The sequence below is a fragment of the Anabas testudineus genome, chromosome 22 (genome assembly GCF_900324465.2).
Source record: "Anabas testudineus chromosome 22, fAnaTes1.2, whole genome shotgun sequence".
Classification (NCBI taxonomy): Eukaryota; Metazoa; Chordata; class Actinopteri; order Anabantiformes; family Anabantidae; genus Anabas; species Anabas testudineus.
Genome location: NC_046630.1, coordinates 18,946,042 through 18,971,021, shown reverse-complemented (window position 1 = coordinate 18,971,021; position 24,980 = coordinate 18,946,042). Strand labels below are relative to the sequence as shown.

General features: G+C 39.1%; 1 protein-coding gene across 1 annotated transcript in view; it reads left to right on the top strand.

The window, feature by feature from the left end:
- dcc (DCC netrin 1 receptor) overlaps positions 1-24,980 on the top strand; it is a 200,849-nt gene that overhangs the window by 143,004 nt on the left and 32,865 nt on the right. Inside the window, exons 13-22 of the mRNA XM_026338947.1 lie at positions 305-446; positions 2,168-2,278; positions 3,602-3,796; positions 6,161-6,256; positions 10,864-11,102; positions 12,125-12,263; positions 14,295-14,402; positions 15,757-15,951; positions 16,057-16,089; positions 21,807-21,872. Of these exons, the coding sequence (XP_026194732.1) occupies positions 305-446; positions 2,168-2,278; positions 3,602-3,796; positions 6,161-6,256; positions 10,864-11,102; positions 12,125-12,263; positions 14,295-14,402; positions 15,757-15,951; positions 16,057-16,089; positions 21,807-21,872 (1,324 nt within the window). The remainder of the gene's footprint in view (positions 1-304; positions 447-2,167; positions 2,279-3,601; positions 3,797-6,160; positions 6,257-10,863; positions 11,103-12,124; positions 12,264-14,294; positions 14,403-15,756; positions 15,952-16,056; positions 16,090-21,806; positions 21,873-24,980) is intronic.

Below are 24,980 nucleotides of genomic sequence, written 5' to 3'. Positions count from 1 at the left end.
CCACAGGGTCACAAAGCAACTACAAAGATAAAAAAGGAGATGCAGATCACAAAGAAGCACAACAACAACAGCCATATGAGCTACAAAATCAACTACAAAGACACAAAAAAAAAAAAACCTTAAAAAGGCATAACAACACAGATTCAAAACAATCTCACAAAGATAAGCTACAAAGAGACAGAATGAAGCTGCAAAGGGGCGCACGCTTAGCCTTTTCCACGTCTAACATAATCTGCCGTTTATGCCACAGGCTGTTTTGCGGCACATTTCGTTTATTTGTTCTTTTCCCTGTCTTGGCTTTTAGAGCATCAAAGTGTCATGGCAGCCACCTCCACGCAGCACCCAGAACGGCATCATCACAGCCTATAAGATCAAATACAGGAAGACTGGTCGGCGTGGAGATCAAGAGGCCATCGAACCTAACAACTTCTGGTATCTGTTCACAGGTATGACTCTGCAAGTGGATTTATGTCTACTTTACTTTCTTTGAATTAGTAGATACTGACCATTAAAAAAAAAAGGTCAGTATGCTGGAACAGCTGGGCTCTCTAGTTTTGCTCAAATAATCTCCAATGTTACACAGATGTGAGGAAATGGTGTATTTGTTGGGGGCTGTCTTGAGTTACACATTATATTCTGTACATTTGCCGCACTAGTGTATGCATTAGTTTTGGGACAACAGTGGTGCTCTGTGGGACCACAGGATGGCATAGATCAGTTACAAGTTGTTATTCATTGATTTGGTCTGTTAATGGGATTTCTGGGCAATAGGAAAGACATGCCGTAACAAATCACCAGACTTACTGTATCTTTAAACATCCTCCCTCTATTTATCTTTGACAATATTCAGTAAAACCAGACTTTTTCTTTTACTACCATTCTCACTACGAGAAAGGACGTAGATTCAACAAATCCATTGTTTCCGCATGTGGGGATTTAAGGAGACTACAAACCTCTGTTTTCACTGAACATCACCTGAGCCTGACAAATTTGCCCAACATGAATGTTCACATAGACAAAGAGAAGATCAAATCCTTGAGATATGTGCATGTGGGTGGGTCACACAGTGGACCCAGTGCAAGTGTGTTTCTTTTTTCTTCTGTGAAAGAACATTTGCATTTGCATGATTTCGCATCTACGCATGTTTGTGCGTGCATTCAAACTGCCACCAGCTATTATTTCAATTTGAGGTTTGCAGGATTTGAATGAAACTGAACTTCATTTTCATTATTTTCCGCTGATGGTTATCTTCATCTGTCTGTCCACACAGAAATTCATTCCCCAGTGGCAGGTGTTTGTGTTTGTGTGTGTTTGTGAATCTGATCTGCCTCCTGCAAGCCTGGCTGTCAGCAATAATCAGCCCCTTCTACTGTCTGGGAATATAAAACTAAATGTCAATAAATAAAAACAAATTGCTGCTCCACTGGCGATAACAGATAACAGGGCAACACGTGTATTAACATTGGATTTTAGCACACAGTAAAACATCCTCAGTTAGAAGAAATTAAAAGCACAGTTGAAACTTGTCTGTGTGCTGTCTGACCTATTATTTAGAGAATAGTAGAACTAAAAAATGTAACAAACATGTAACAAAAGCTGATTTTAAAAAATGAATGGAGGAAAACTCAGGATGCAATTTTGATTTTACTTGTTAGAGCAACAATATGTATATATGTATCGTTTATGTTGGACAAAACATATAGATGTCTCCCACAAAAGTGGAGCTTGGAAACTCACACAAAAATAAACAGTCATGAAGGTTTATCAGGTGTTTCTCCTTAGACTCCAACATGAACGTTTTGCCATCTGTTTGTATCTAATGATTTTATTAACAAGCCTTAGCTGCTGTTTCTGTGAATGACAGTCACAGGACTGTCACAGTCACAAGTACAGAAAATCTGATAAGTCAAAAAGGTAAAATGAAACATGTACAGTTGTTTAACTGTTTAGACAGTCTTTTGTGTCTGTGTTCATGATGTCATATGAATATGTTTAAATTAACATGTAAAAAGACAATGCTGACTGTGTTTATTTCTCCACTTTAGTTTAAAAAAAAATGTTTATATTTTTATGCTGCATCATTTAGATACAAATGATTAAGGTAGCTAAATGTTAGTTATAATGTTAGTCATAAAGAGATGCCCACTCTCTCTCTCTCTCTCTACAGGTCTAGAGAAGGGCAGTCAATACAGTTTCCAGGTAGCAGCCATGACGGTTAATGGGACAGGTCCAGTCAGTGACTGGTACACAGCTGAGACCCCAGAGAACGACCTGGATGGTAAGAACAGAGAAAAAGGCTGAAAGAGAGGAAGTGCTTGTGTCTCTGTTTGTCACTTTTTAGCTCAGTGCCATTGTTGTTGGACAGTCCTCACAACTTCTGAGGCTCTGATGGTTAACACTTTAGTGGTTATGGTTAGATTTAGGTTAAGGTTAATGTAAGGGCCTAGAAAATGCAATGCAAAACCATGGGCGTGTGTTTGCGCGGTGTGTATGTGTGTGTGTGTGTGCGTGTGTATGTGTGTGTGTGTGTGTGTGTGAGAGACAGATAGAGTATGTGTGTGGTAGCAGCAATCTGTACAACAGCATGTAAATACTTCCACTGTCTCAACACACACATAAATATTTAACCAGTTTAACGGTTGAGGCGGATGGATAGATGGAAGATTCGCCTCCAGGGAGCAGGGAAGTGAAGGGACAGGAAGGTTGGAAGAGGAGGAGGGAGAGAAAAGAACAGAAACGAATGTAAAGGAAAAGAGAAGAGACTAGATAAAGGATAGGACATGAAAGGAGAGGGCAGCAGGAAAGTATTGGAGAATATTCGTTTAGAAATGGAGTGGGGCTGTTTTTTAAAATAGAAGGTAACTCTTGGCTTTAAGCACTCATTTATCATTTATAGGCAGTATATAAACAATACTGGTCTAAAGTGGGTAGATACAGTATATCACAGCTGTGGTTGAGAAGCAATATGTATTCAGTGTTAGCACTGGAGATAAATACTGTGCATTAATAAAAGATTATAAAATTGTGTATTTTATACCCAGAATTATTTCACATCCAGGACAAAAACCCAGATGTTCTATAACATCTGGAAACATGTTGTTTCATGTAGAAAATATACGGTTTAAAAAAAAAAAAAAAAAAGGAAAGCAAAGAAGCAGGTTGCCACCTCTTTGAGCTCGGTCACCTAATAACGTGTAGCAGGATAATCAGAAAAGCTGACCTCAGGCTGAAGCTCGGAGGACGTTGTTCTGGTCAGCAGGAAGCTGCCGAGATGGAAAACAAACACATCCATGCTAACTGTGTTTACAGGCCGGGACAGAGGGAGACGCAAATCTCATTTCAATGGATTAACACTCAATAAAGTGATATGAAGCGCTTCCCCCTGAGGACCGAGAGTACGCTAATCTGATCTAATCTGATGCTGAGGAATAACACAAAGTGTCAGGGCTTATTAGGGTTTAATACACATCTAACAGGGTTAGGATCTCTTAGCTAAGGCTGCTTTAAGTACAGTACGTGCTGGTGGTGGAGCTCAGTGCCGTAGTCAGGAAAGTGTTGTTCTCTTCTTTGTTCTAACGTGTCACTGTTGGTGTTTCTGCAGAGAGTCAGGTACCCGACCAGCCCAGCTCGCTGCACGTGAGGCCGCTGCCCAACAGCATCATCATGTCCTGGACTCCGCCCCTCAGCCCCAACATCCTTGTCCGGGGTTACATCATCGGCTACGGAGTGGGAAGTCCCTACGCTGAGACGGTCAGGGTGGACAGCAAGCAGAGATACTACTCCATCGAAAACCTGGGTGAGAGACGGAGACAGATCCCGGCGTTTAGCCTAGCTTCGCATAAAACAAAAGTGTACCACTGCTTTAATCCTTAGCACTGTTCCATACTGAGTGACCTCTTGTACTAGGAAAAGTTGAATATTCCCATGTACTAGCAGGTCAGAGGACACACATGACCTACATCTGATGTCTCCACATACCATCAAAGCATTCTGACATCAACATTAGATTACAAATAGCAAATGTTAGTTTTAAGATGCAAAAACTTCAAACCGTGATTGATCCACATCCATGGATATCTTGGAAAGGGGTGGATGTGCTGCATTCAGTCTGTTGCAGTCAGAAATAGATGAAATGAAGACCAAATATTATAAACCCTGGGTCTCAGCTCGCATGTCAAAATTTGCAGCTGCCTTATCCAGAATCTTACTGAAGACATACTGAAGGCACGAGCGGAATATAAGTACGTTTTGAATTATCTTTCAAAGATCTCTTTATCCTGACGAGAACTGGTGGAAAGATACTGAATCCTTTGATTTATAACTGGCCCAGATAGAGTCACAATAATGTATTGAGTCTAAAAAATACTCACCTAGGGTCAGTCTTTCACTGTACAATATAAACTGCTGCTTTGCTGAGACCCCCAAATACCCCTGAAGACATGACCTTGGTGTGTTCTGTGGAAGACATGCTTCTGTTTGCTCAGTTTACTACTACTACTCTGCTCTACAGTAGAGGTTCAGTTTTGTTGGTACAAATAGCAATTGGCAGACGTTATGTCTCGTGACCCACTTCAGCAAGACTGCGGATCCCTCAGCAGGGCTGCAGCTCGCTGTGAATTTCAAATGCACTATATTTGCACAGAGCTCTGCTAAAGGGCAAAGTGACAGGGATGTTGAACACCTCTAACGTCACATAAGTACATCACACCCTAGAGCCAGAAACACCTGCACAGAGAGGGGAGGGGTGATCAGATCAGATGGTTATGGTCAAAACCTTTTCTTTGTGCTATCAGTAATAAAATAATTAACAATTCCACAAATATACATCTTCAACATGCTTATCAACACCAAATATTTAATGTTTCCATCTCCCAAAAAATCCAGCTGCTCTTGCTGACAGAGTGCCAATATTGACACAGCCCTCCCCTGTTCCATTAATTCATTATGATGATGAAATCCATTTAATCACAATCAATAATTTAAAGAAATTTAATAAGAAAGCAGCTTGAGGTGGAAATGTAATTGTGAAAGGTTGAGAAACAGAAAACATCCTCCCCAGCGACTGCAACAAACAATTTGCATGCCAAAGAAGACAGTAACAAATTGGATGAATTTTTATTTGCAGCTGAAAATTCCTGGCTCACGTCTCATAATGGAGGAGTAATGAAAAAATACAATCCAGTCATTGTGCCGCACGCACACATGGGAGCGAGTGCACATATGTACAAGGCATTTATAATTCATAGCGATCATTAATTCATGCGGCGAGGCGTCTGGGGAGCGGAAAGGGCGTTTGTTTAACTGATGCGAGGCTTCGGCGCAACATGGAGAGAACATGCAGCATCATCACATCAAGAGCGCCAAGCGTGACAATCGGTTCGTGCGTCTGCGGTCATCACGCCACTGTTTTCATGTGACATGGGTGAAGTCAGGAGAAAAAGTGCAACTCACTGGAGTTTTTAATGATCCATTTTTTGGAGGAAAATCTTTATTCCAGATATAAATGTCTGCTTGTTGTATTTCTGGTTTGTTGATTGTCGTATGAGAAGTGAAGCCTAGTAATAATTATAGGATAATTGTAATAAGTTACAATCAAAGCGGAGAATCAGTGCAATGAACAATATCAAAAATGAATACAGGAGCAAAGTGACAACAAGAAATGCAGCAAACCTCCTCTTCATCAGCTGGCCATGCATGTGAATACTTGGCCGGGCAAAGAAAGAGGAGCCGCTCACACAACAAGCAGCATGGCTCGCCATCACTCAGAAGAGGATAACTGCTGTAGCCCTCTTTGGAAAACCTTTGATGGGGGAAGAAATCATTGCTGGAGACATTTCAAGGGATTTTGCCCATAGCAGTCTGTTCTGTTAAAGACAGACCCTTGAAAACTGTTCAACTGTTATCAATTTAGATGAAATTATTAAAACAAAACAAGATTTTTCAACGTTTTAATTCAACAGAAACAGTAGTAGAGAAGAGGCTGGACCTTAAAGGTCTAAAGCAGACATTTTAAGCTGAATTATCTTAAAACAATCAAAGTCCACAACATAAGCTTGGTTAATTCCACTAAAGTCTTGGTGTTTCTACAGGGTAATGTAATGTAATGTATTGTTTAAAATAATTGTGTCTCTCTCTCTCTTTGTCTCTTTCTTGCTCTCAGAGCCGAGCTCACACTACGTGATTTCCCTGAAGGCGTTTAATAATGCTGGAGAGGGAGTTCCTCTGTACGAGAGCGCCGTCACTCGATCTCTGACAGGTAGATCATACACAAGTCACTGACAATAACCACGGCAGCGTGTGTTTACACTACACTGAGGTGTGTGTGTGTGTGTGTGTTCACATAGCTGTGGCACGTAGCAAATATCCTGTGTTATGCTACATATGAGTATTAATTGTAGGGTTAGTGGAAGAAGAAACAGATGAAGTGTTAAGAGTAACAGTATTAAAAGCACAGCTACTAGCAGTAGCTGTATTAAGAGTATTACTATCAACAGCTACTCATGTATGTAGTCATATATGTGTGTTTGTAATGGCTTAGATGCATAGCTGTGCATATGACTCACTAGATCGTCCTGCAGACTATGGGCTGCAGAAGTGAGATAAATGAAAGACATCCAACTCTCAGCCAAGTTTCATCTCATGAATTAAACAGCTGGCCCTGCTCCGCTCACCCAGCAGCCTGCAGCTGACATAAATCCTTTATTACTCTCATAAAAACGTCACTTTTCTGATGTTTTTCAAGCCTCATGATGCGATGATAGTCACAGGAAAATTCAGCAGTAAAGACCACTCAGCTCAACGCTTCTTTTTTTTTTTTTTAAACATACATTACAGATATTTTTATGGCGAAACTTTTCAAAATAAAATAATTAATTACTCTCTCAAAGAAGGTTAGATGTGGCTTCTTGAAAGAAAGAAAGTGTTGTACTCCAAAGCACTGATTTAATATTTATACTAGAGGTAATAGAGTTGACAAAATACTGTTTATAAAGGAATCATACAGATATATAGACCACTCTGTACTGACAAGTTTGTGTCTACACAGCCTCACACAGCAATTTGTGTGACACCTGCTGATTATGACCAGCATTATATTATGTTTTTTTTGTTTTGTTTTGTTTTTTACATTACTATGCAAAAGCCTTCGGTCATCATTAGATGTTAGCGTTAGATAGCAGAAGGAGAAAACATGCTGCTCTCCTTCCACAAAGACTACTGATCAAGCTTCTTAAAACTTTGGAGTGATCGAGTTGGCGTTCAGACGAAGCTGCCGGATGCTGAACTAGGTCCTTGCTGGACTTTGACGTTTGAGAAACTTCCCATCAGATTTTGACAAGTCTAATAAAATAAATATTCAGTGGTAAAGAGATATCTATACACATCTGTGGAGCATGTTACTGTGAAGTTCTAGAAGATCTGGAGGTCTACAGGCATGTAGATGTGGCGTTCTAATGACACGTCAAGACATCTTGAATTTTAAAGGCATTTTCAAACACATCTGGACCTCCATAGAGATTTGTGCAGGTATGTTATCAAATCGCGTCTCTAGAAGTACGCAGTCTATTATGGAGGTGTAGTGTGACTGACGGGAGTTGATAAGCTGAGATAAGGTCAGCCACAGTGACACACACACACATTTCTGTCTTGTCATGCCAGGACAAGCTGGATTCTCTGTCACTTTATACGGTGGCAGGCAGCTGAGAGGGTTTTTTTTATGAGAGCTTTAAAAAATGTCTTGTTAACGGCGGGATCCTTGCTAATATACTGCTTCGTCCTTGCCTCGTCGCCCACACACTGCAGAAACAGAACTGATACTCTGCCAACCACCAAGCCGCCATTTAATCAATGATTCAAGGACCACAGAGAGATGGGGGTAGGGATACAAACCGATGAATGAATGAAAAGATAGAGGCAGCAAAAGGAGAAGCAGGAGAGGCAAACGTGTGAGGAAGAGGAGATCGAGGCACAGTAGGTCAAATAAGGTGAGGATGATGGGATTGAGATGGGAAATGAGGAGGAGAGGGAGATATTCATAACAGGTCAGACAGGAAAAAAGGGGAGTGCAGAAAAATGTGGAAAGAATGGAGAAAAACGAGCAAACAGAGTAGGGATGTATAGAGAAGAAGGAAAAAAGGGACGGAGGGAGGAGGCGTGTCCTGCTTCCTCATCAGTATTCTGTCCTGACTGGAGCTTTATTGTGATGCTGGACGACCAGTTTAACCACGCCGCCGCCTGCTGCAGCAGCTCACCCCCTCCGCTCCACAAACCTCCATCATCAATCTCTCTCCCTCTCCCTCATCACTCTCTCTCTCTCTCTCTCTGTCTCTCTCTCTCTCTCTCTCTCTCTCTCCCTGCCTGGCCTGCAGCTGTACATCTCTCTTCAACAGCAGCACATTAGATGTCAGAGCCGATCCTCTTAGTGGTCTCATTTACGCTGCAGACACAACACGACAAATCTATTTTATCTCTCAGGACTGATTCAGCCTTCACGTGAACTCATCCGGTCGTAGTTTCCACACTGAAAGTCAAGACCACAGGACTGTACCATTCACTGTACCAAACACGTTGACTTATTACACACACGGCCCGCATAAACTGGCACAGACAAAGCAAACCAAACAAAAATACATGATGCACATAATGATGTGCTCAATAAACTGTGCCACAACCACACTTGCTGGACTATGACCAAAAAATTATAATCACAATAATTAACAGGTTCAATTAAGGCTTAAGGTTATTTCCTCTAATATCTACAATGCATGTTACAATGCATTGCAAATATGTACCCTATAGGACATTAAAGGATATTGCGTCATATAACTAAGAACTAAGACACAGAAAATATGATTTTGAAAAAACAACCAGGCAAACTGAGGTCAAGGTAAATGTGTAAGATCAAAATCCCGTCTAATGAGGGCCTTATCAAAGACAGGACCTCGTTATTTTAGAAGATCTTTAAGGTTTTATGAGGTTCTGTCTCACTAGAGATGACAGACAAAAGGCAGCTAGTTTGTTTGAACATAGAGTCCATACATCAATCATAGTGAGCGTTTTTTTTTTTTTTTAATTGGAAGATATTTTTAACAACAGTTGTTGTTTTAAGGACACAAAAACCTTTTCACGGCTTATTTGAACTAATGTTACCTCATTGTAAAGTTTCACCTAGAACATAATTTAAAGCATTGACAGAATTTCCTTCCCCCCACCAACAACAGAAACCCCACTTATGTCTTTAGGCCACTTTGGCCATCAACAGTTCAGGCAGTGTAGGTGGATTTTAGAGCTGATAATGTGGAGCCTGAGGAGACTGAGCAGTCTGTTCAGCTGTGGAGTTATTAATGATTTGTTCCAGTTACACAAAAATCTGTGTGTGTGTCTCTAAAGATAAAAATAGGTCTTCAAACCTTTTTTTGTTCCTGTTGCATAAAAAGCTGTTGCAGTTGGAAAGACATTTGTGCTCATTTAACTTATATAGCAAATGAAGTATCTGGAGCAACTATTTCAATGAATGCTCCTAATTCTTCTCAGCTCTGTCCCCATCATTTATGTTTTACTTTACATGCATTAAAATTGCATTAATTCAATTACTTTTGTACTTTTCAGTTGTAATATGTTTCTTTTCTATTCCATTTTCTAAATTCCTCAAATTTTGACCTTCCCATACTGTAATGTTATTCAGCACCCATTTTGGGACAGACAGTGAAACAATCAGGAACAATTCTCACTGAGATTTCCCTGCATTAATAATCAGCATCACCAGTCTTCCTGCAGGCTGCTTTACTTATTAAACATGAGAACAGAAATAAGGACCGAGTTGAAATTCATGTCAGTTAACTCTGCAGTGAACCAGATAACAGTGTTGTTAAAGTGTGTTTATCTAAACTGTGTCTCTGCTTTAGCTTCCAGTAGGTTGGGCTGTCAGTAGATCAGAGGTCACAGAGCTGGAATCAGAGTAGCTTTATATTTTATTCTTCACGTCGAGGCGTTTTATACAGTAGCTGCTCATTCCAGCTCTCTGTTAAGATCTGTTTCATCTTCTGCTGCCTTCAGGTGCTGATTCTGAAGTCATATATATTCATGCCATGAGGTGTTCAGGTACTGCATTAGAAGTAAAGGCTAAATTTAATTCACAAAGTAAAGAACACCAAAATGCTGAATTGAAAACATGCAAAGACAAATAAGAAGTCACCAATCATGACATTACTAAAATTAAATCTCACATCCCCATGTTCCTGGGTTTCATTTCTTTTCTTTAGGTTCCTATAACATTTTCATATACAATATCCTGTATAGGACTTCTGAAACCACCTGAAGGGAGAATCTATTTTCCTATTGTCTGGAGCAATGGATCCACGCAGATGGTCTTCATTCGTTCAAATGTACAAAAGCCAACAGCATGACCTGGAATAATGGCTAATTACACCCTCTAAAAATGCACTCAGTCGCTGTTGGTGACAAAGAACAAAGAAGAACCCATTCTTGTTATTTAAATGTGTCCATCTTTGGATCTGTGGCTCCACTTCCTGTTTAGGGTAACACTTTTGACCTCTCGCTGTCTTCTTACTATTTGTCTTTTCTCTCTTTTGTCTTCTTGTTTTTCAACTTCCTCATTCATCCACTTGTCTTCTCCTACTGCCTTCTTCAAAAACACGGCTGTCTGCTGCATTACACGTAAAAACCTGCATGCCATCTTATGCATGTTTGTTTTTAAATATTCCTTTGCACTTGAACATGTAACAAACCTATCCTCATCTGACTAAATGCTTGTATCACTCATGACGTCATACATACACCTTCATTATCACACTTTCGTTACACTGTATGATTTCGGTGATTATCCCCACACACCACCACCACCAGACCCCATAGATCCATCTGAGGATGACCTCTTCCATCTCTTTGATAAATACCCCACTCCCATGCCAGACACCAGCACTCCCATGATCCCTCCAGTAGGGGTCCAAGCTGTGGCCCTGTCCTCGGACTCGGTCCGTGTCTCTTGGGCTGATAATTCGATGACCAAAAACCAGAAGACATCTGAGGTCCGGTACTACTCCGTGAAGTGGAAGACCAGCTACTCCACCAGTGGGAAGTACAAGGTACAGTAGACGAGTATCTATGTGTCCTATAATGGCTTCTTTTTGTTTTAAAATCCGTACTTTAAGTTGATTAAGTTTAACTTTTTGCAATCTAAATACTTGTGTGTAATTTCTGCCCTCTTTCAAACTTGACACTCATCATAAGATGATGTTTATCTGCAGTTGTATGCATATAATTTGCAGATATTGATAATGTAATCCTATGTACATCTAGTCCACCTTCTTACTTCTTCTTAACACTAAATTGCTCCACAAACTGTAGCTGTTTGATTCTTAGCTGAGCGTGATTAAACAATTTTCCCTCCATCTTATGTGCAGCCTGTTCTCAATTAGTTGATGACCCCTTTGTTGGTGCAACTTAACACGTGGCTTAACTGTGTGGAGCACAGGCACTACAAGAAAATTCTACATGTGTTTTTTTTGTTTGTTTGTTTGTTTCTCAGAAACTTTTATTGATCAAAAACATTTCAGATTGTTTGGCAGTGCACTTGGAAAACCTTGTAGTACAACTCAACCTAGAATCTGTTCTGACTGTTTCAAAGATAATTTTTACTAATCTTGTCATTTTCTACACCTGCTGTGCCATACGTCAACCAATTTTGGAGCTTCAGAAAAACTTTGACAATAAATCAGCTTGAAAAACGCTGGAAATAGGAAATCTATACAAGGGCAGACAGTCTGCTCACCTTAATAAAGTACAGATGGAGGGAAACAGAGAGATGTCTCTTCATCTTTCTTTCCAAAAGATTTTGAAAATAAGACCTTTTCTTGAAGGACAAACATAAGTGGTCTTAAAGTGAAAATACAACTGAGTTTATGCAGCCACTGGGGTTTGTTAATATTCATTGATGTCAACCTCTTAGATAGAAATAATCTTTAAAGTACAAAGACAAGGACGGACTGACTCTCTTCACAATGGACAGGGAATAGGGTGGTCACTTTTTAAATGTTGACGCTCTGAAGGCTGGATTCATCATTCTTCTTCTTTTATTCTTAATTGTATTAATGTTTTGTGTGTTCAGTCTGCAGACACCACGGCACTCAGCCACACCGTCACTGGCCTCAAACCAAATACCATGTATGAGTTTGCTGTCATGGTAACCAAAGGCCGCAAGTCTAGCACGTGGAGTATGACGGCACATGCCACGACATATGAAGCAGGTAAGTCTCACAGACACACAAGTCTGAACCCTCCAGCTCTCCCCAAGTGCCACATATGATGTCATACACTACTTTAGACTCCATTGGGATTCTTTCAAGGATTGATTAGGACAACAAACTGTATCCCCTCATGTGGGAGGTCTGGACATGTGACAAAATGTGACATTGGGTGTTGAGGAGGGTTCTTTTGCTATAGAAGTAAACTTTTCCTCAAATACTTTCTTTTCACCAAAGACCCCAATAAATGCTGAAAGTACAAAGTTGTCCTCCAGAGAATTTAAAAGTTATTCTGGGAAAAAAAAAACAGGAATGGACTGAATTAGAGCAAGTTTGGAAAATGTCTTTTTAAACATTTTCTTTCTCCAATGACAATTGGGTGACAGTGCACAGAAATTAAGTTTAGGTTCAGTGAGATGTCATGGAGAAACTCCATTCCCCCTTACAACAGCACGACAACTGTCTGCAACAATGAAACCCAGTAATAGAGTTAAATCAAAATGTCAAGGTATCCCTTTCAGGATGTTTACAATCATGTTTGTCGGATTTGTCATCCAATTAAGTGTGAACAGCATTACCCCCGCCAACTCCCTGAGGCTCGCAGGAATACATTGACATTCAGAGCAAACAGACGGACTGAGCCCACTCAGTCCCTGCAGTGATCCGCCGATTCTGGACACATAAACACTGACCACATTTTCAACACAAAACACTGAAAAACTGCCTTTATTTCAAGTCATAACACCTCTGCTTTACTATTAGAAACAATTACCAACTGAGCTTGAAAGAAACCAGCTGAGGGCCGTTATATTATATGTTGGAATTTACCTCTTGCCAGAGAGCAAGCAAAACAAAAATCTCTCAACATCTAGTGGACAGATTGCCTTTATCATTAGCTGTGGTTTCTTCGGCTTCCCAGAGGATGAATTCTAATGAATTTTGTGATCCCCTGACCTTTAAATTCTCACAGTGTCCAACTACTGTTCAGTTAAATATATAAAATAGGCTGGGCAGACTATGGTTGTGCAATTTTAATGCTTCCTCTATGACATCCTGTTCCAATCACAATTTAGGGACACCACAGGGGGTTGCATGATATTCAGATGTAGCTGCAAGAATTTTGTTAAATGGTAACAATCTGCCTTCCTTGCTCCAACATCCTACTTTTGCCTTTATAGCTCTAGGGTATTGCCATTTGACTTGCTCCTTTGCTTCTAGACAGACAAGAGGGTCTTGTCTCTTGAACATCCACAAATGTTAGCTTTGGGCATAAGGTGAAAGTTGATTGATGTTACTAATTTTTGCTTTCCCTAAACAAATGGAAAAAGCCCAGTATTCTGGGTAATGTTTTCAGTGCAGTGTCATCTGCATAGAAAAAGATCACATGTAGATAAGATTTTAAATCACTAATTTGTAATAAAAAGAAAAACGATGTATGAAATTAATGTATTGTAAATTTAATACATTTATTGACTACTTCACTGGAACCAGTGGATCTTTGTTTGAAGATTATTAAGGTGATGCAGATCAGACCAACTAGTTAGCCACTCAGTTGCACTGATTACAACTGGCAGGTATGTGAACAGTGTATTTTCCTTAGGGCTTTATCTGTATTTTCACTAACAAACTCACAGGCTCAACTGGAATTTGTAATTTCCTTCTGTATGTCACGTCAAGGGGTGTCATTAGCCAATACTGGGGGTGAGCTCTGAGGCCTGTACTGCTGTGAAACTTAAAAAACTTGCTTTTTATTGCATCCATAACGTAAGACACGCTATAGGTCTGATAGGATCACTTTGTTTCCATAGTAACAGAAGTAAGTGTATTAGTTTCAGTGAAGAATTTTATTAATAAATACAAAATATTAAATATAATTACAGGAAAAATAAACCTTCAAACCTTTCAAAAAATGAATGAAAATGTTTTGACTCCACTGAAATGCGTAAATTGCTACATCCATCATTATCTCATTCTACAAGTTTTCACACTACTTTTTTTTTTCTACTTTTCTTCCTGTTTAATCATAACTCACAGCTCCTAGCTCTGCCCCCAAAGATTTGACAGTGATCAGTCGTGAGGGACGACCACGCGCCATTTTAATCAGCTGGCAGCCGCCCATGGAAGCTAATGGACGAATCACAGGTGGGAATCATAACTGATGTGAGAAGCAACAGGCAGGTAGGATCCAAAGGCAGACACATTGTCAGGTTTTTATTAAACCAAATAATGGTGATCAGGCTTACAGGTAAGCAGACTGTCAGTGAAAGTATACTGGTATTTACACATACTTGTAGCCGAGTCAAAAATGGGAAGCAGGTGAGGTGCAAGTCAGGTGAAAGGGAATTAAGAAAACAGAATGTTTGCACAAACACACCGAATCACCCCAAGTATGTCACTCTACTCAATCAAAGTACACACTCAATATTCATCAGAAGTAATACATCAGGTAATTAGATTTTTGCCTGTTGATTATTCACCTGCTAATTGTCAAAAGTCAAAAATGACATTGTTACGATGCTGTTCAGGAGTACAAGAATGGCATACTGGTTCTGTGGATCCAGAGTATCGTCTGTACCCAACACATACACTTACTCACACACTTTCTTCCATTGTTCTCTCTCTTCCTTTGGGCGATCAGCTCAACTGTAAATCCGCCTGTTTTAACGAGCTCTGGTGCTCCCACCACGTCCCACAGGACGAATCAAATGCTCCCTGCAGGGATAACAGCACAACACAACACACAACTGCAGATACTAGAAGGGAGAGATCAGGGTTTTAGATCTTATACTTTAATGTTTTTTATCTAATTTTTAAAAAATTATACAAAAGATATGTGTAAAAGGTATAGGTATTTTCTTTTAATTGGTGCCAAGGAAAAGTAAATTAACTATTTGTAATTTCCTGTTTTTCTAAAATATGATCTGATCTTTACCATAAACAAATATAATATTTGACACAGGACCTTTTATCTCTTGAACACACCACTTAAACATACATAGTGATGGTAGACGTAATGGCAACAGTGTTTTAATAACCACCGTTGACAACAGTAACCTCAAGCTAGTTTTTCCTGTAACTGTGGATTAGACCTGTAACAACATCCAGGAGGAAGATTCTTCCTCAGAGGACTGCTTCGTCTCAAACAGATTCTTAGAATGTCTGGCATGAATGGGTCTATTGGGGTAGAGGTCTTGGACTGGACCACACCATATGTATGGTGTGAACAACAACAGTGAAATATGGTGGAGGGAACATTATGATTTAGGGCTGCTATATATATATATATATATATATATATATATATATATATATATATATATATATATATATATATATATATATATATATATATATATATATATATATATATATATATATATATATATATAGCATATATACATATATGCTATGTATATTCCTGCTCAAAGACATCACTTTGTGTATAAGAACACAATCTTCTTTTGGTATTATCTTTTAATTTTTTCTTGTCTGACAGGTTACATTCTGTACTACACGCTGGATAAGAACATGCCTATAGACGACTGGGTGATGGAAGCGATCAGCGGTGACAGGCTGACCCACCAGGTGGTTGACCTGAATCTTGACACAGTTTATTACTTCAGGATTCAGGCCAAGAATGCCAAAGGAGTCGGCCCATTGTCTGAACCCATCCACTTCAGAACTGCCAAAGGTGTGTATATGTGTTTGACTTCAGATCAAAATCTGCTTTTTTTTATGTATTCCTTTGTTTCATTGTTTATAACTTTTCTGACTTTTGTCTCTGTTTCTCTTTCAGTAGAACATCCAGACAAGATGGCCAATGATCAAGGTAAGCTTTTTCCCCACTTCCCTAAATCAAATTTTTTTAAGAAATCTATGATCACCCACCACTTTCCAGTAATTTCTAGTTGTCATCAAATATATTACACAAATTCACAGGTTCATTCTTAATGTCTTTAACCGATTAACTGTGTCTCTTCTTATATCAGATCATCATCTATAATTCAATTCAAACTATCCACTGATTAGTTAAGGTCAAAATTATTAACTTCCAAAGAACAATGAAACATTTCTTTGAAATTCTGTCGAATGTTGTGCATCATTCATAAAATTTTAAGTTTTGTATTTGATACATTTTGAAATGTAAAATAAATCTTGCTCGATACCGAAATGTAGTGAAACCAAATATAGTTAAAATGAATGCGGTCAAAATTATCATGACATGGGGGATTCAATGAATGAAACTACTGGCACTTGAACACTTTATTGAGAGGGACAACTCTTAAATTGATGGTAAAAAACCTCAGTTCTGCCGAGACCAAACTTGAGGTGTTTGGGCCCTTGGATGCTGCTGTTGTTTGACAAAGTAAGGGGGAGGGTCATAGCCCTTTTCACAGGTAAACATGGAGGTGGGAGCTGAATGCTGTGGGGTTATTTTGCTGCTTCAGGCACAGGGAACCTTGTTTTGATGCATAGGAAAGAAGAAAAAAGCTGAAGTTGACATTTTGAAATTGCAAAGAAATCTACTGCCAGTCTAGCTTTAGGTTGCAAGACAATGACCCAACGTATAAATCCAAGTTGGTCCAAAACTGAAGAGCAATATCACTTAGTCTTGGACTGTCGCTCTCAGAGTCCAGATCCTTATCCTTTTGAGAGTCTGTGGTAAGAGCTCAAGGTTAATGTCCATGCTCAATAACCAACCGATTTGAATGAACTGAATTCAGAGCTCATGCTGCACTAACTGACAGCTGTGTAGTATTTGTCCCATTTTAATCAGATTTTTCAACCACTAAAATAACAACAAACAACCTTGACTCATCAAACTGTTGAAATATTTTTTCTTCTGGAAGTAAGAAACATAAGGAAGGAGAGTAGGAAGAGGTTTTTGTAAGTATTACGAGAAGTAATAAGCTGTAAAAAGCTGTTTACCGTATTTAAAGCCATCAAATTAAGTCAAACAAAAAGCACATAATATGTCTTGATGGTGCTCATCACCTGCAGCAGATGGCAGGGAGTCAGCAACATGATGATAATAAGTGTCCTAAACTTTTTCAAGTTGCTTTACTAAACTCTGAGAGCGTGTTGAGTGATTTTCTGTTTCTAATTTGATCTTTTTTGTTAGCCTTGGAATTGACTCATAATGAGCATTAGCATCACTGTCATTGATAAAAATGGATATAATACAGCTACTGCTACAATAGCATGCAATGAAAAATAGATTTTTGTTAGCTGTAGCAAATGTCCAGGTAGCAAATCTGTGTTCTTTTTGCTCATTAGATATTTGATAAATAGCTCATACTTGGTTGCACATGTTTGAGTAAGGATCAAACTCACATACTAGCTTTGTTTTAGCCAATACCAATCCTTTAAAATACCCTATAATCAGATCTGACTTCCGATGCTGATGCTTCACAAATGCTAACCTTTGCTAATAGTCAACAGCAAAGTAGAACTACAAACCCAATGAGAATGTTAGTTATTTTCTATAAAACCAAAGTGTTGGACAGTTTGCAACCTCAGTCCATCTAAACATTGTTGATGGTAACCCTTGGGTGGTTCCAGAGAAACAAATCTTGGGACCACCGAAGTCTTTAACATACATCATCCAGACACCACAAATATCTGTACCAAATGCTGATCTATTAAGTAGATGTTGAGGTATTTCACTGCCAAAGTGAAAAATTTGACCTGCTAGTGGTACCAGAGTAATGGTCAGGGTCACCAACATCTGTAGAATACATCATCTTGGAACCATGGATGTCTGTACCAATCCATCTTTCCTCTCTCACTCACCTTTAATTTCACTCTCGATATTTGTCATGTGGTTAAACCAAAACCTTACTTCATATTAATGCGCCTGTTTTCAAAAAATAAATCCAAGAACACTGATGTTATTCTGTTCTTTTTCTCATTTGAGTTGTCAAGAATGTAGAAGACTAACAAGTCTTTCAGCAAGTCATACATCCTTTGAGCCTTTGAATTCATCCTTTGTTTTGCTATTCTAATCATCCTTGGTGCACAACAAAAAAACAGATACTGTAAAACAGTACATCTCTGTGAGGTCATCGAACTGAACCATAGTCTGTATGTGGAGCCTTTGAGTCACAGGTCAAAAAGGGGCAATTCACTTTTTCCCAGCAGAGTACCACAACCTTGTGTCTAAATGTACTGACTCTCGTCCCAGCTACATGACCCCACTCTGTGTGTTCTGGACTTAAATCAATAGAACTGTATCATCACTTCTCCAGAGATTCTGTCCATCTATATCTGAAACAAAATGAGCAACAAAGGAAAAGCCTGCCCGTTTCACAACTTCCTTCTGTGAATAGGACCACAACTTACCCCATAGATCAGACAAGGACTGAATTAATTGTATCAGCAGACTAAGCAAAATGCACTGAGAGAGAGAATCAAATTCCTTCTCCACCAAGTCAACAAAGCGTATGTATATCGAATTGGGTCCTCTTCTTTAAGCTTGATTTCCAGTTTGGCTTCAAATTAATCTGGGGCTATTGTCAGGGCAACAAGTATGTAGTTCAAAATAACCCAGAGAGGGGAAATGGGACTCACTGGCATCTACAAATGCGTTCAGGGAATTTTCAGTGCAGCTGGGCTTAAGTGCAGTGAAGCGATTCAGTTGTTGGGACACTGAACCAGAGAGACTCCGCATTGGTGTCAGGGTGTTAAATGGTGCTGTTTGTCACTGACAGATGTGCATGTACGCATGTGTGTGCATGGTTGCGCGTGTCCACACTGTGGTCTCTCTCCGTATAAATTAGAAGTGTCGTCAGGGGAGGAGGAAAGATTGATGTTCAGTGCTGTAACTGTCGAACATCAATGTAAATACATACACATACAGTACACACTCTGTTGAATGCACATGCAACAAGAGACTGGCACAAAAGATAATTTAAGTGTGCATAAGGATTTTCAACAGTTTTAATCATATTGAGTTCTGTAGCTTCAAAATGCAGGAAAACGTCAAATATGTTTCATATTTTAAAGCACCAAAATTCACCACAGTTGCTGCTGGATGGTGGGAGAGAAGCAAACCAGCTTTTAGTTTTAAAATGCGGGAGCATTATGTATTGCATCTGACTTTAAGTGAATTTGAGATGTGGAGGACTTTAGATTCAGTATCCTGGTGGGAGGTTTGTGAAAATCATTCCAGTTTCCAGTGTGTAATCCGGCAGTATCTATGAAGCCCTGTTGAGTTTCTCTTCCAACATTGTTTCTATCTCACTCAAAATACACTATAATACTAACAATAAAAGAAAGGAGGAAAAATAATATTTAACCCAAGGTATTGCTTTGGCCTAGGTTGTGTTAGTAATAATCGTATATTAATATATATATATTAATATAGTTAACCCCTAAATACCCCCAGACCTTTGTACTTCATGGTTGTGGGTTGTACATTGGGTTGTATATTGTGTTCCTTGGCAGTGCATATCCATGAGACATGAGAAATTTTCCCTTTTGGTCAAAATGCAAAACACTGGATAGAACTTAATGTCTGGATCCTGCTAGTTGTTGCTTAGTCAGAAATATATGTCATAATCCTAGCTGGTTTCAGTTTGTTACCTGCTCTTCTACAGCCATTGGAGTTGTTACCACTCTCCTAAGTCCACTCTTGCTCAAGCACTCACCTTTTCTATCTATGTGTGACATTTAGCCTGTGAATGGCTAGGGCTCATGGGAAATTATGTTCTTTAAAAGCTGCTGCAAAACTAAATATTACAGTGCAATCAGAAAGTATTCAGACCCCCTTCACTTTTTTCAATTTTTTCATGTTGCAGCTTGATCCTACAATCATTCAAATCAATTTTTTCTCTAACTACAGTACAGTATTATGGCAAAGTTAAAACAGAATTTTAGACATGTTTGTAAATGTATGAAAAAGGAAAAAATGAAATACCACATTGAGACAGGTAATCAGACCCTTTGCAACAACAGTTGAAATTTAGCAATTTCTTTTGTCAGCTGCTGAGATGTTGGAGTCCACCTGTGGTAAATTAAATTGATTGTGCATGCTTTGGAAAGGTACACCTCTCTTAAGAAGGAAGCCTCACAGCTGAGAATGTGTACTGTATCAGAAACCAAAAACCAACCAGGTCAAAGGAACGGTCTGCAGGGCTCAGAGACAGGATTATTGCAAGGCACAGATCTGGGGAAGGCTACAAAAATGTATGCTGTACTGAAGGTTCTCAAAAGCACCATGGCCTCCATAATTCTTAAATGAAAGAAGTTTGGCACAACTAGGACTCTTTCAAGAGCTGATTGCCACACTGGCCACACTGAGCAATTGGGGAGAAGGGCCAAGAGAGGTGAGCAAGAACTCCTTGTTAACCCTGGCAGAGCTTCAGAGATCCTTTGTAGGGATGGGAAGTTCCAGAAGTACAGCCATTACTGCAGTGTAAGCCTCTCCTCAGTCCAAAACTAATGAAAACCAGTTTAGAGTTTGCAAAAAAGCACCTGAAGGACAGTGAGGAAGAAGATTCGCTGGTCTGATGAAACCAGGGTTAAATTACTTGACCTCAATTCTAAATAGTATGTCTGAGGAAAAACAAGGCTACACCCCAACAATGAAGCATGGTGGTGGCAGCATCATGTTGTGGGTGTGTTGTTCAGCAGCAGGGACTGGGGACAGGGTTTCCTATATAATTCTATATAGAGAGTTGTATTTTTAAAAAATGTGAAGGCTGTAATTGCTGCCAAAAGTGCTTCAACAATGACACAGATACATCTGAAATTCTGTTTCACTTTGTCATTAAGTGGTACTGAGTGTAATTGAGAAAAATATATTTAGATAACTGTCGCATCAGGTTGCAACATAACAAAACTTTAAAAAGTGAAGGCGGTCTCAATAGTTTCTGAATGCACTCAAGATAAACAGTAATAGTGGATCATTTTTTGGAAACTTACCTTACTATACTACTATACTTATTATGCTTGTATAAACAATACACTGTTTCAGTGAGGTTTTGAGTAAGTTGTTCTAGAGACTTTGCTTTGCCTGACTGCCTATGAACCTTCAGTAGACAACATTGAACAACAGTGACAAAACTGTGATCGAGGATCATCTTTAATGGAAACTGTACTTTAATGGCACAAATTTGCAGTTACCCAATTATTTTAAGAACAACTGGCCTCAGACCCAAAGAGGGCCCTATGGGTCTGAGGCCAGTTGTTTAATTTGCCTTGTTTCTTTTAACTGTAACCTGCAGTTTGTTTGTTATTCTGAGGATGTAGACCTGCATGTCACTACAAAGAGAACCAAATATCCAGTGAAGTGTTCACCAGACAGATGGATGAAGCCTAAAAGTTAGAACTTAATGCACCATAAGGAGTAAACTACACACACACACTCACACACACAACACACAACGTGCACATGTGTGATATGTAAGTTTATGTACCAAAAGTAATTTATTTCCTGATTTCCTGGAACCAGTCTCTCTTTAACCTCTATTCCATCTTCAAAATGAGATTTTCTCTCATTCCATCTCTGATTCTTTCTTTCCCTGTTTATTTCTCGTCTTCCAGGTCGAGGTGGAGACCACGCCTACTGGCCGCCTGATACCAATCTGATTGACAGAAGCAGCATCAATGGTAATTCACAAGAGACACACTCACTGTTGCTCTACACGACTGAATCTGACTGTCAGAAAGTTAAATTACATTTGGATTCATCATTGTACTCGACACAGCAATGAGTCCAAATCTCCTGGGACCTGAGCTGATTGTGTGTGTGTGTGTGTGTGTGTGATTTCTGCAGTATCATCACATCATCCAAGCAACGCAGTTGTTATCTTTGATTACTCCGCTCAGTCATGTCTAAACTTACTTTAATGACTTGCTACGTTCTGACAAGGAGCAGCGGCTCCCTGGTTTACACTCCGTTAGCATTGCTTCCTGTTTGTTGTCATATCCCTGCTGGCAGGGAAAAATAATTAGATTCACTATCCTACCATCAATCAGTGTTTTTACAAACTGAAGAAAATAATAATTATTATGGAGAAATTGGATTAAATGAGTGTGATGACATGTAAATCATATCCTTGTAGTTTTTAGGTCAATGACAAAAATATTATTAATAATAATTTGAGGTAGGCTGAGGAAAAATCTATTTTATTATTTATTTTATTGTTTAATTTTGTAAATCTATAGTAACAACATCAACTCTATGCTATGTCCTGTGCATTTCAATGAATTAGAGTATTCTTATCAGCCACTCATATTTTAATGAGGACATCTCTAATACATATGTAATTTGTTCTTTAATATTTATTCACACTCACGTTTTCTCGTTTTCATCCTTGTTCCCCTAAGGATGCCACTTATAATACTCATACTATTGGTACTGTTGATGTTATTACTACAGTAACATCAATGTCAGTGTGTATGCTAATGCTAATAATATTATTGTTACTCATATAATTCTATGGGGTGAACTGGTGTCTCTAAATGAAACAGGAAGGGAAGGACACACACTGATTTCAAAGGAATAGCATTAATGCTCCTATTTACTCACAGTAAGCATTAAACATAGAGTGTACATAATTGGCGGGGCTGAATCACATAACTAGGAGTTTATTGTACTAATTTGAATCATACGATAAGTCCCTTCTGATAAAAGCGTCTGCCAAATGACTAAATGTAAATGTGAGATGCAGTGCAGTTAGACATGAAGTCTGCTAATTAATTTTCAGCTTTTAGAAATAGTGATGTGACTTCCAACCGTAAACACCAGCATTTTGATGCTGATTATTATTATAACTCCTGTTACATGTTTTTCTTTACCCAGTGTCGTTTTCTCCGCTGCAACCTTTCTGCCTTCTGTTGGCGCTGTGTGTGGAGAAGCTGAACCCTGTGCTCTTTCAAACAGTGACATGAAAAGCAGAGACAGACAGAGATGAGAGGTTGCACCATAAACACCAGAACCACATTTTCCGATCTGCTGCTTATACCCACATTCCTTAGAACGCTAGTGCACACAGTCTAGTTTACTTTATACCAATGCATGGTGTAATGAAATGCTCACACTGATGAATACACATCATGGTCGTAACTGTAACTGCCTTCTCTCATTTCTGCTTAAACAGAAATTGTTCAGTTACCCCTCCCCCACACAGAGGTTAGAGGTCAGGGTCTGTAGCTGGCAGTGATTCAGTGTCTCACTGGAGGACAGTTAAGTAGTGTGGGAGATTTTATCGGCGTTGTTGCTGCTATAGCTGACGGCGATCATAAATTTGTCCTCTATGACCTTTGGCCTTCCTCTGGCTTTATGGTTGGTCGATGAGGGCGAAGCCTTGTTCATCAGCTCAACTGCACTTTATCGTTAAACATAGTGTCGAGGAGCTTCCTCTCACTTGAAAAACGACCTGCTTGAGAAGATTCACCTCGGACTCTGCAGGTCGCAGCTCTGTGGCTCTCTGTGTTTACAGTCTGGACTCAGGTGACGTGATCTGACAAAAGTATCTGAACAGGCTGACTGTCTGGATGCAGCACAGCCACGGCTGCTGCATCACTAAACGTTTCTTTATTCTTTTCTCATTTTCTCCTGAGAAGTTGATGCTGGCTGTTGTTTGGGCTGAGTGCCTCATAGCTCTCAGAGCACCAAGCAATTAAAGTTAAAAATATCTCAGCTCTAAGCAAAAGAAACTTCAGGTTCAAAAGAGTTTTTAATGGAAGACATTAACATCTTGAACCCTCATATTCCCATGAAACTTCACTTAAGTAGCTTAAATAGTATACAGTACCTCCCTGTATGTTGTCTAAGCTCACAAGAAAAGCTCCACATACAGTAGCTAAAGAGTATGTGAACCTTTTGGAATTTCATCGTCTTCTGCATTAATTCAAATGCGATCTGATCTTCATCTAAGTCAAGAGTATTAACAAATATAATGTGCTTCAAATAATAACAAAAAAATCTTGATCTCCATGTTCTTCATTAACCATAAACCATAAAAACCTCATGATGATGTTTCACAAACGGTGTCCTCTTAATCAGTGTTCATTTTTACTAATTTAACTATTGGGCAGATGGATGGAATAGATTTTATGACCACTTACTTCTGTTGATTTGTGGATGTTGTTGTGGCTTTAAGCTGCTGAGAGCTTCAGATTTATTCTACACAGTCTCTCTGGGCTGCTGGGAGTGCCTTGCTTAAGGGCATCTCAGCAGAGCTTGTTAACATTCCTGTTACCATCAGTAACGTACATTTTGCTTGCAGGTTAGTTCTTACTTCCTGTCTGTCAGTTGCTTTTCCTCTCTCTAATTGTACTCATCTGCAACTGTGTCCTTACTTTACTTCAAAGTCCAAAAAACCTACAGCATGTAATTTAAGCATTAGTATCTAAATGATTTACATAAAGTTTTTTTGTACGTCATTATTTCCTAAAAGGAAGGTGTTTTTTTGATACTAATATCTTACTTAAATGATGAAATTACAGGCTCATAAACAACTTCACAGTTTTATTTCTAACTAGGAGGGAGGCATGTAGAACACCATGAACCTAATGTGGAACTATCAAGCCCAGGAAACCCGTTGATATTTAATACATACTGCATAAAAGTAGAGATACTCCAAAGAAGGTAGAAGGTAGCTTTACTTCAAAACATAGTGTTCCAGCTGATTGTTCAGGTAGTTCAGACACTCACAACATTACTCACATGACTTCGGATATTTGGAGACTGAAGTTGAAGTAAAGCCAAAA